The following is a 13,029-nucleotide window of genomic DNA, read 5'->3' as shown; positions in this document are numbered from 1 at the left end:
TGGAACTTCTGGGGCTTCTGATGATCAACATGCAAGGGGTTCCTCTTAGTTTTTCTTGCTACTTGTTTTATGCTGGTTTCTTATTTGACTTATTCTTCATCCCAGAAGATGGAGATGATATCTTCCCTCAAAATCTCAGTTTACTTTCAATGGCCTATGTAGTATAATTTTTTTGAAGATAGAATCTTCCTGCAACAGATCACACTGCTGATATATAACTGTGAGGATAATTTTAATTGAATGTAGTTGATTTGCTATTAAGTGCTTTTATTGCTGTACTGCACAAGTAACTGGCATTATTTTGTCTACCTGTCTTAGTGCATGTCTCACAGTGTTGTATGGCTTTCATTTTGCAATAAATATCAGCCAGTTTGTTCCCATCAGGTGCCAGAAATTGAATAACACTTTGCACCTGTAGCTCACTGTGTGATTCCACATGAACTGCCATTTTGTAACTGTGGCCCCATGCTTACGTCATAGCACATGCAGATGTGTATTGAGAGAGTGTTACTTCTAAACAGTTGTTTTCATTTGCATTAACCTTGTCTGTAGTGTCCATCAGTATACACAGTATAGGATTACAGAAGCTTTGGTGGGCCAGTCACCATACTGAGGAAGTTTGTTGTAGCAGTAAGGCTTCTCCATTAAATTTGAGTGGTACCCAGTTCAGATGCCTGGACATTGGCTACCCCGACTTATGATATTTGTCATTTTCCTCAGCCCTTCCAAGCAAATGCCAGTTTATTACCTTAAATAGACCATGACTGTATCCTTCACATTCTTCCCAATTCATTATTCTGTATCATCTAGTCATTTAGTATTATCTAGTCTTGTGTTACTGACATCATTAAATAAAAAAAAGAAATGGCTGCCATATTACTGTATTGGTATCGTATGTGTTTTTTTGTTTAAAGGGGTTATTTTGATGTACTGTTGAAAGTGTTTTCCCTGCAGACACTATTATGCATTTGCACAGTGTGCAAGAGGTTAATACTTATAGGACTGGTCATATCTGTGTGTCTGTCTCTCTCATTTCAACTTGAGAACTATTGAATAAATTTTGATGAAATTGGGTATGAACATTATGGCATTGGGGACCACCCTAAACTCAGTGTGAAGTAAGAGCAACAGCAGGGCCACTTACTATACAGTCCTGAGATCGTGTATGGGTAATAGATCTTTTAGAACTATGCAGTTTTTGTTCTGGATTTCTTTTTCATGTGGCGATGGAAGAGTGGGAGCTAATGAACTGTTGGAGTTGAGCATGTGAATCTTGGTGTGGCGATAGGCTACACATTCTGTACTGATATTGTTTTTAAGTTAAGGGTTAAGAACATGAAAGGATCTATTTTCTGGGTTATATCCCAGAAGATATGATTCTTTGTAACCACCAGTGTGATAACTCCAGGTATAATGAAGAACATGGTAACAATTTGAATTTTTGGTGCGATAAATTTAAAAGTTCCTCCCAATAATAAAATAAACAAACGATACTGGTACTTAACCGCTAATGCCATTGCTACCACCACCACCACTAATAATAATAATATGATGATGATGAGTAAAGTTTCAATTTAAATTTGTGTGCCTAATTGGAGTAATGAAATATTTTGTTTTATGAAATCTCAGTGTATAATGCTGAATGTATTGAATAGTTTCACATATTGAAACCAGAGTCAAGTCATCCTGTTTGAGACTGTGCTCTTTCTTAAGCAGTTGGTTTCCAGTAAATGAATCCACAGAGAAGTAACACACAATGTTTAAAATATATATGTTCCTCTCTCTCTCTCTCTTACATAATGATGAGTGTTTTAGATTGTACCCTATGCCATATATAATTAGAATATCAAGTCAAGTAGAATGAGGTGAGTAGGGCATGTGAGATAAGAGGAATACACAGAGGGTTCTGATGGGAAGGTCAAAAGGAAAGAGACCACCTGGAAGCCCTAGGCATAGATGGGAGGATATTAAACTGGATCTTAAAGAAATAAAATGATGTGATATGGATTAGATTGACGTGGCTCTGGATAGGTACCGGGGCAAGCTCTTGTGAACATGATAACAAACCTTCCAATTTCCATAAGGAATTGGGAAATTCATGAGAAGCTGAGCAGCTGTTGGATTTGCAAGAAGGGCTGGTCTCCGTGGAGTTAGTTCTTGTACGTTTTAGTGATAAGATTGGGAATTGTGTTCCATTTTGCTCAACTTCATGTGAATATGCAAAAATGCATGTGGAAACTGTATTATAATACGGATTACACCTCTCTTTATCTTTTTTAATTGTGTCAGGTTTTCTTTACAGTCAGCTGATTTTTGTCACAAACGAGTTTAGGAAATTGTCTCTGTTCTATGTCCTACTGTGTGTGTGAGCTATTTATGTATGATATGTGGTGTGACAATAAAGTTCGTGAACTCATCCTGGTGAAAGTGCTACATACCTCATTGCTGAGTATCACTGTGGTCACCTTCAGTGTACTCCGCTTGGGAAGCTTTGCACCGATGCCACCGCCTAGTCCACCCTTCAAAACAGTTTTAGAACTGGTTTTGTGGAATGGCCTTCAGAGCTGCCATCATATTACTGATGTCATTAGTGTCATCAGAATACTTTCCTTTCAATATATGCTTATCTTTGGGAACAGAAGAAAATCACTGGGGGCTAGATCCAGTGAATAGGGAGGGTGTTCCAGCACAGTTATTTGTTTACTAGGTAAAAACTCCCTCACAGACAGTGCTCTAATTGAAGTTCGACATTTCTTGTGAGGGCATGCCAAAACACACTAAGGCAATAATAGATGCCACTCAGAAGCCATAGATCAACAACAACACAGCTGTGAAATGCTGATAAGCCAATGTCATCAAACCATACTGAGGTTTCTGATCACAGCTGGCACATGGCAAGTTCGCGAACTCTGTTGTCAGACCTTGTATACACCCACAGTATTGGTTCACTAATGGTCATTACGGTAAATGGTACTGAAATTGGGAATTTAGGAAGTAAATAAGTAATTGCATTCAGTTATGCACTTTTCTAATACTTGAAAATATTGACAGATTTACTGGTAATGCAAGTAAATGATACAAATATATTATCTTGTCTGTTACTTGATATTAAGATGCATGCAATTCATATTGTTCTCCTTTCAGGTCCCTGACTGCAACGTAAGTACTATATGCATCGTAACTCTTACATCTTTTGTACAGAGTGAATCAAGAGCCACAGATGTCATACTACTAATTTGTTTAAACAGAGCTGGTAGACTGCTCAAGAGCATACAATTACCATTGCATTGAAATGATAACAGTGTTATCTCATGCAGGTATAATTTTTTGCAGGCTGCCTTTTTGTGTGAAAACCAAATTGGTAGTATGACATTCATAAGTCCTTGATCACTGCATATTGTCTTGACCAGCTTATCAGTCTGCTCTGAAGGAGATGAGGAATTTGAGGATTCGTGATTGGGGAAAATGAGGTAGTGGCGGCTAAGACCATAAATGTGATGAAACATGCTACCAAAATTTCTCCAGTATTTTCTCTGTCATCAGAAATAATAAACGCTCTTGGGCCTTGACATTCCAAAATGTTTTTGTCATTGGCAGCAGATGAGGTAAATATTTTACCTCCATTACTTTTTAATGTTAACACGATATGTTATCCTTCCCATGTCTTAGACATTTCCAAAAATTCTGCAGTTCTGTTCATTTTTCAGCCAAAATTTCAGATATCACTCATCTAAGACGGGAGTAATGTACGTATGTGACTGGCAGGTTGGTGAATACATCATTTACAAAATGGAAAGTCAGAAAGGTACTTGTGAAATATGTCAGAATTGCCACACAAGGAAATATATGTATATGACATGGGAAGTGTTAATATATCATAGCCTTGTTTGTGTACTGAATGCATGATAGAAGATATAGCTGCAAAAGTAGGCAAGTGGAGGTAATTATTTCTTGTAAAGTCAGTGATGAACAGTTGCTTCTATGCTATTTGACTCCAGTTGTACACAGGTTGAAACGCTTTATATTTATACAGATATTATGTTGAACGTTGTTCATTGTCTGTGGTGTATTTCATGTACACAATGTTTTGGAAACTATCCATTTCCATTATCATGTGTACAGGACTGTACTGTGACACAGTAGAGGTGTCTGCACACTTGAGACAATCTGCCCGAACAGTATACAGTGCTTGAGTTTGTGACGTATCATCAAATGAAGAGGACATATTAGTTTTCTGATAGGTGGGAAGATGGAAGAAGGTGATGAGAAGGAAATGTTGGGTGCATTCATACTTCAAGAAATTTAGTTAACCAGACAGTTGTATTGTAGGTAAATGGACTAGAACAGTGAAAGATTCAAACCATTTCACAGAATGACACAAGAGAGTTAAATTTTTAGTAGACCTAGTGCAAGATGAAATAAAGAAAAGGACACAAACTGGAGAAAGAGTGTTGTAGAAAGTTTTAATTATGTAAAGTTGTTTAACTTGTACGTCTTATATATTTTTTTTTAATTTGTAAGTTCAACATAGAAGGATATAGGGACCAGTGGAGGGCTCTTTTGAACACGGTAATGAACCTTTGGGTTCCATGACATGCTGGGAAATTCTTGTGTAGCTGCAGAATTGGCAGCTCCTTCAGAAGGGCTCAGCTTCATGAGTAAGTAAGTAACATAGAAGGATAACAGAAATGCTTTAGATTAATCAGAATCACTATATTCGCCTTAACTTGAAAGACCACCCCTTTCTGTGTGTATGAAATTGGGGTTGTCATGTCTATGCCTAAGAAGAGTACAGTCATTTGTGGTGTGGTGCCATGTGTTGTACTGGACTACATGATATCAGTTCTGAGAAGATAGTACTCTTCATTTAAATGCTTAGTCTCAGTATTGATTACTTGGAGACCAGAGGTTGTTATGCATATTTTGTTTGGTGTCTGAACGTGTGTCTGCAGAGGGGCACTGCTGAATTTTTTAATGTTGAGTTTGGTGACTGGTGAAATAGAAGTTTCTTTCAAACAATTATCAATAAGTCTTAAAATTTCAGTCTTGAATTTCCATTTCTGTTGGAGGTTAATAAGAAATGAACACTCTTTTGAATGAAAGAAATATTTTGAGCTATATAAAAGCCCAGATACTTGCTTGGTTGGGACATTTGGAAAGAATGCGTGAAGAGATAGCAACAAAGAAAATAACTCTGAAGCAATATCATCCAGACCTAAATGATGCCCTAAGAAAAAATGGGAAGATGTTCCACAAGACCTGCAAATCAATAAGATTGTAGCAGGCATATCTGATTACTCTTTTGGTGAAAGAAATTGAAACTGTTAAAGAAATTACAAAAATATTTCTCCCAGTAAACCTGTTGACAGAATTGGACTGAGTTTTGAAAATGTATCAAATAAACCCAGACAGTGGGCAGTATCCGCATAATGTTCGTATGATGAATCAACCATTGTCACTAACATTTAGAGTCTCTGTATATTTAGATAATATCATGGACATATAGTTTGGCGGCCACTATTATGGATGTTCCCTTCTTAAAATTCTATATGTATTTCGTTTGTCTGTTGTCTGTGTGTGTTTTACCCTGTATATCATGTTCATGCATGCTGCCTATGTTATGCAGAGAGTTGTTATTACATATTTTTCTTCACTGTCATTTGTTCTTCAGTCACAGGAAGAGTTCAAGTTCATGAATTAATACTATGGTGATAATTGTGTCTATTTCTGTATGAAACCATCATGGAAAATGAGATGAAAATATTAAAATATATCTTGGAGAAATGGTGTATGAGGATGTTCACTGTATTGAAATGGCTTAGGATAGGGTCCCAAATCAGGCTTTCATGTGACCTTTGGGCTCTGTAAGGAGGAGAACTTTTGTGTAAGTTGATTCCTGAGGGATTTTTTTTGTCTGTAAATATGATTATATATTGTTTTTGTAAAGCCTAATAAGTGCACCACAGAAACCTGCTTTTAAGAGAAAAATTTTTTCTGTTTGGACAGATGCGAGCTCTTTCCAATGGTCTGTCAAGGAGGCTTCTAACATGTAAATTGTATGGTCTGTCAAGGAGGCTTCTAACATGTAAATTGTTCAGTGGGTGCACTGAGGAAATGTGGTTGCGTGCTGTTACGTCTTTTCTCTTTACATTCTTTACTGACGTCTCTTCTAATAGTGAGCATGTTGTAACAGCAGATTACCAGAGTTCATTTTCTCACACGAAATTAAAATATTTATACAAATTAGCTTATACCTGATGGTGGTGAAATTGGAAGTAAACATCATGAGAAGGGCTTAAAACGATACTGTTGTGAGGCAAAATAAAACAGTTATGCAGTTCAGCCTGTGAACCTATGAATTATATTGTTCCTCCTAGAGCTGAATAGCATTGCATGTTCTTCCCTAGCACATATGTTGGATGTTTTTGTGTTGTGCCTGTGCTGGATGGATGAAAATGAATATGACCATGGTATCCTTTGCCATTTGAATGATTATAGGTTTCATCTGCTAGCATTCAGTAATGGGTATGGGTTCCTTAGTGGAATGGTGAGTTTCACATAAGGATTTACCTAGATCGATGGAACATGGGGTCATGGTTATAGGGTGTTTTTGTATGGGTTTGGAAACATAAAAGAATTAACTATCTGTGTTGTGGCAATAGATAGGTAGTAAACAAAGGAATGTTCATTCACTGTGGTAAACAGAGATAAACACACATACTTCACTGTATGTAGCTCTGATGTAAGACATAATTCTGAAAGTAACTTGTTGTGTTCCTGCGTTCAAAAGCTCTTATCTCACAAGGGCATTAGCTTATCAGATCCATCGCACATCATCCAGCCACAATATGGTTGGTTCCTAGACTGGAGCCTCACCTATCGGCCACGACTGATTGGGGCCTTTGTTCCCAGTAGGGGAAAATGCTTCGATATTTGGAGTTGTGTTTTTCTACTGAATATCAGACTGACAGACATAGAGCAAGGATTGTTCTTTGTGTGTGCGTGCGCACCCGCCCGCCTTAAGGAGGTTCCTAAATGTAAAGATGTCACTGGGTACTTTGATGTTTTGTGTACCCTTATATGACTTCGGTAAATCTCCTATGGATAGAACAGTTGCATGGTGTAATAAGTTTCCTGTGTTAAAAGATACGGGACCTGCATTGCAGATTGTTCATGTTCACAGTGTAGTTAAATTTCTCTTGTCTCCAGTGGGTATATACTGACTTCAGTTCTCCTTTTCTTATTTTTATGTAAGGGATAATTCTTGCTAGGTTAATTTCAGGAAGCACATTTTGGAACAGTAAATGTTTCTGTGGAAGACAGCACACTTGCATCAAGAATTTCTTTTAGGGTTTTTTTTTTGTCATTGTGCAGTCTGTAGCTGGTGAGTGATATCTAGTGTTTCTTAATTTTTACTGAATTTTGTATGGGGAAAATGTTTTGGTAAATCAGAATCCATTGCCAAAACAGAATTTTGTAATTGCTCACCATTTTTATTCTCTGTTCTTCATCGCATCTTTCACAGACTTCTGCCTGGCATGGGTGTGTGTTGTCAGTTCTTTCAGTTAGATCTCTGGATCCTGTTATATACTCCTTTCCATAAACTGTACCTACTGCTTCTTGCAGCGTATAACATTTTTCTGTTTCATTTGTAATTTCAAAGAAAATAAACTTTTAGTAAACTATTTTCCATTAACTTTTTGTTTTTCATTTCCCTATTTATTGAAGGTAATTTTACATTAGTTCTCACAATTTTATCTGGGAAAGAACAGATTTTTCAGTCAAGGGAAGTTTTTAACCCAAGTTCTGTTTATGTTAATCATATTCAAGCTTGTTATGTTTATTATTAATCTGAAAATTGGTTGCAGGTACTACTATGATAGGGATCGTGAGCGTGAACGTGAGAGGGATCGAGAACGGGAGACCACTAGACGGGATCCTGAACGGGAGCGGGAGAGGGACAGAGAAAGAGAGCGCAGAGAGGAGAGAGAATCCTCACATCGCAGCTCACGTCACTAATTTCTGTTCTGTTGGCAGATAGTGAAGGTGTTGGAGAAGGTGCAGCAGCATTTTGGTCCCAGTTTATATAATTTGGGGGTGAATCTGAATGTGTAAGTCTTTATTATGATGTGGAAGTATAATTCAGATTTCTTCACATCTGTGTTTGTGGTTTATTCTAGTTTATACCATCATATCTTGTAAATGAGGTGGTACATTCTATATAGGTGTTTTAAAGTAACAGATTTTCAGTAGGAAGTGGCTGTGTAAGTTTATGTAGGATTATGTCATTCCAGGATGTCATACAAATCCAAATGATGTGAAATTTATTTCGAGAATTTTCTGTTAGGCTCTAAGGACATCCTGGCATTTACTTTTACCAAACCATAATTCCCTAAATCCCTTGATGTGTTTTTGTATTTCGTATATTTAGTGAGAAAGGCATTGAGCTGTATTCTGTTGGATGCTCTCCTTCTGCCCCCTGTTTTCATTGAACTTCCCCTAAAGATGATCTTCAGCAGAAATAGTACCAACATAATGTTATATGAACTCTAAAACCAAGTAGCACAACTCATATCTTCAGGGTGACTTTTTCCAAAGTTGGAAGGTTTGCATTGACCCAAAGGAATTTCCATGAGCCTTTTGTTGTAATTTTGTATGCAGAAATGAATGAATGTTGTCTGTTTAGTTTTTGTTTGACCTGATGTTCGCCTAAACTTGTGAAGGCTTATTATGCGCATGACTGAATGATATCGGCTTGAACAAGATGATATTTAAATGTGTTGGTAGAAAGCAAAGACTGGAGAACATTTTCCTTCCCATCTCTTCTCTGTGTGCCATTCTCATCTGATCAAACCATACATAACTTACTGTCTTGGGTAGCACATCGTAATCATTTGTATTCCAGGTGCTCATTAAATCGGCTCAGGATACTTGAATTAAAACTGCCACAGCCAAAGAGATGTCCCGGCCATGCGTAAGGCTGACAACCTTGCTGCCATCTTTGAGGCAATTCTCTAGATAATGTGGGACCCTCAACATCTCACAACCCTATGGGCCTTCATGGCCTGTTACAGGGATAGCTTTACTTTACTTTACAGCCAAAGAGATTGACTCATTAATCAGTATGGGATTTGTTAGTGGATGACAATATTTGTTACAGACCGATGTTAGGTGGAAAGGACAGGCTTTCACATGCTGTATATATGCTATAGTTTGAAAGTCATTTGCGGAAGGTATTGTGGGTTTTTCTCCGCAAATGCATTGAACACCCAAGCAACCTTGGCATTCCTAGTAGGTAGTTCTGTGGTGGGGCTTGGCAGTTAAAAGGTTAAAGAAATAGAAATGCACACCAAATCACAGATATAATGTCATCTTGAAAGCAAGTATAAATAAAATGTAATGGGATTGTTCATCTTGTTTCTGACTGAAACCTTTTTCTAATGAAACGTTTTTAATTCTACGTAGTATTTATTGAAACCTTTATCTAGTATTATATATGGATTTATATACAGAATTTTACAGAGTTTACTCTGTAAATTGTAGTAAGCACTCAGAATGTCAAAATCAGCATGTGATAAAACTATGTCCACTGTTAAAACAACCACTGAAGAGACAAAGCTTAGTAGCCAAGTGATGGAAGATATTCAGACACAAGAATAGATACTGTCACATGTTAGTGACCAGACATTGGGTTTGGATTGGTAATGGGATTTGTTGAATGCTTGTCACTTGTAACTGCAGACATTTTTTACACTGTCGCTAACCTAACACTTTAACAAATCAGTATAGGACATGGTATATCTCCATCTGTTCTAGTTGCTCAGTTACAGTTCCCATACAAAGGGGATTCGTCTGTTCTCAAGCTTGTCTTTGCCTGCTAACTGCACTCTTATAACTAACTGTCTGAGCTGTTGACTCTCAACTAACTGCCGATCCAAGACTTAATGACCATCAACTTAGCTGGTGTCCTTGTTAGCCTTGGCACAGACCACATAGAAAACATCGTTCCTAGGAGTCTCTTCTATTGTTGTGCACATATGTTGCCATGGATATGTGTTTATTGAGTTGTTACTAAGCAGTGGCTGTTCTGTGCATTCATCATATGACATTGCTTCCTCCTTAAGGCTGCTTGTCTTGAATGGTTTATAGGCTTGTCTCAATTTTTTTTTGCCTGTGGGGACAGAACTTCTGGAAGTGGCTGTTACTCCTATAGCTCTGGCACATAAGCTGTTGGTAGTCTCTTTTGTTTGGTAGGGGGCTGGCTCGTACATAATGCCCTGTCACTTATTTTACAGAGCGTGATGGAAGACGTGACTACTAGCTTTACAATCTCAAGCCCTAGGGTCTAAGAGCCTCATTGAGTGTTCTCTTGCCTCACAGAAGTAACTGCTATTTTATGACTTGGTCTATTATGCTGTTGAAAGATACAGAAGGACTGCATGCAATAAGGTGGTGCTCCGCCCCATTGGAAATTGATAATTATGACTACCAAGTTTGGCAGTGAAGGAATTTCTAGTGTGTGTGTGTTGGATGCTACCTGATAGGTACACTTGAGGTTCTGTATGCTGTCACTCTGCATCCTGGTAGAGTCTGCAGGAAGTATGTTTCTGGAATAGTACAATTTCAGAAAGAGTAACAGATAATAATACATTAGCTCTCTTCTTTTTCTCAGGATTACTGACTTCACCCATCATCTGGTATTCTAAAGAGCACAAAATTTGGGAAACTGGAAGTGGTTGCATCCTCATGTGAAAGGGTGGGGGGGACATTCTCTGTTGGGCCCATTAGAATGAGCTAACCTCAGTCACTGGACATTCCATGCCAGTGTACCTTCTGCTATATGTGCACCTGATATTAGGTTTTATGAACAGGAAAATTCACAGTAAAAATTGTGGACATGCATATAAAGGCCTGGAACTAAGGTAGAGAAGGAAATGGAAAATAAATGCATCAAACCAAACAATTCCAGAAACACCAATGGAGAAGAAAAATTAAAGATCTTCATGTTTTGTAATACCTACCCACCACTAGTTGTTTTCTGTTGTGTGGGCGTTGGGCCCTGTAAAGTTGCGTTGCTGTCTGAACAATCTATAGGCATGAATAACAGTAGTGACTAATGATCCAGTGATGGTTATATGTTGAAACTTCTGTATGGTCTGTTTGGGGAGCAGTGAATTTGAACACTGTCGAGAAGAAGCTTAAATGGAAATTTAACACCAATTATTGTTAACTTGAGACTTTTAAATTTTATGGTTTGGTAGCAGTGAATTTAAAGGACACAACAAGAGGTTAATTTGATTTTAATTCAGCAACATAATGCCATATTTCAGGCATGGAAATGAATGGACCAGTTAGTAGAATGTGTTTATAAATAAGCTATGCTGCCTGATTCAGATCATAAACAGTGTAGTTGATCTCTGGAGACCAAAGAGTTGTGCTGCTTGGGGTATATTTGCATTAAAATCCTGTCATATGAAACAGCGTTGGTAGATAGTACCTTGTAGTGTAGAATGCTTCAGAGGAATCTGTTTCAAAGGAAAGGAATTTGTCATCATATCTCAACAAGTATATTTCAACATTGTGAAGATTATCAGGGAAGACTGTAAAAGCAAGAGGATTGGATCCGTCAAGGATTAGAAGAGAAGATTGTATTGAAGATTGTCTGCAGATGAGTTATTTGTAAGTGTAGTACATTTTTTTTTTTTTGGCTAATGTATTCTCATTGTATGTAGCATGTAACCACAGCATTTTATCTTATAATAAGGGAAGGGGTGAACATAGACAAGAATGTTCATGTAGGCTTGAGAGGTGGGAGGTACCCAAAAAAATATTTCATGCAGCCTGTATGTATATATTTGCCACAGCATTCTTGTAGAACACAGATATTTTTAAGATTCAAATCAAAGTGTTTTTCTCTACGTTATACATGCTAACTCATACAATTTACTGAACAAATTGGTTTTCCAGCTGCATTTGTTTGTTTACTCATTTACTGCAGTTATTAGAGAACTAGATGAGTTGCTTCAGAACATTGGTTTTTAACATTGTGGTATTGTGCGTGCCAATTGGTAGTTAGTATGAAGTTGAAGTAACAGTAAACTGGGAGCCCAGAAAGAATGGTTGCAGAGTTTACCATATTATGGCTAAACATATTTCTACAGGTGAAGGCAAAGTTGTGAGATTGTTATTCTGTGCCCAACATAATAAGCAGAAATTGTTGAAATCATGCACTTTACATTTTTGTCTATCCCATAATTACATGATTTACTTGCCATAGACAGCTTTCTGCTTTGGCATAAGTGGTTCAGTCTTAGATAGGAAAAGTGTTAAATTTTCAAAACCTCTGTCACTCCATTTCATTTTGCAGTATGATTCTCTGAATGTTGAAAAAAAATTTGTTTAATCTTATTGTTTTGTCCAACCAGGTTTCATACAGTTTAAAGTTTCACGGGGATGTTGCATACAAATACAGGGTGTTTTACGACTTTAGGGCATAACTGCAGGAGGTGATTTCCTAGGTCTTTGTGATCAAAAAAGTTCATATAAACATGTGTCCGATTTGGATGGTTACGGAGTTATGACCGTTTTAAACTCAAAATAGAAGGTAACGATTGCGGACAATAAACGGAACAAAATAATAAACCAGCATAATACACGATACATTTAAAGTATAAATGTAAAGTTAACTTCTTGAAATTACCACTAATTTGAATTGATTGGTGCTTAAAGCTGATTTTCAAAAATGCCACTGCCAGCCACAACACGGTGCAGCTCGGTTGTGAACTGCGCGGTAGCACGTAGCAGCTTCAGCTGGCTGTTTCTTATGTGGTCAGAGGCGTCCAGAATGCGACCGAGCAAAGCATCTTGCGTTGCCACTTTCACATTGTAAACCAGTTCTTTCATCCATCCCCACACACAGTAATCCAGTGAGCTTAAGTCTGGAGACCTGGCTGGAAATTCTTCGCGTACTCTTATGTGGACTGCAGTGTACCATACGAACAATGCCTTCTTCATTTATGCCTTCATTAA

At 37.6% G+C, this 13,029-nt stretch overlaps 1 protein-coding gene across 4 annotated transcripts in view; it reads left to right on the top strand.

Annotated features, from left to right (window-relative positions):
• The window catches only part of LOC111863683 (cleavage and polyadenylation specificity factor subunit CG7185), a 50,317-nt gene extending 37,875 nt beyond the window's left edge, over positions 1-12,442 (top strand). For all 4 annotated transcript variants that reach the window (XM_023850211.2, XM_023850212.2, XM_023850210.2 and 1 more), the window contains 2 exons: positions 3,145-3,159; positions 7,869-12,442. In XM_023850211.2, coding sequence (XP_023705979.1) covers positions 3,145-3,159; positions 7,869-8,019 — 166 coding nt within the window. In that variant the 3' untranslated portion in view covers positions 8,020-12,442. The remainder of the gene's footprint in view (positions 1-3,144; positions 3,160-7,868) is intronic.
• Positions 12,443-13,029: the final 587 nt, after the last annotated feature.

This window comes from Cryptotermes secundus, unplaced genomic scaffold, assembly GCF_002891405.2.
Source record: "Cryptotermes secundus unplaced genomic scaffold, Csec_1.0 scaffold369, whole genome shotgun sequence".
In the NCBI taxonomy this organism is placed as follows: Eukaryota; Metazoa; Arthropoda; class Insecta; order Blattodea; family Kalotermitidae; genus Cryptotermes; species Cryptotermes secundus.
This window is presented reverse-complemented; position numbering and strand designations above follow the sequence as displayed.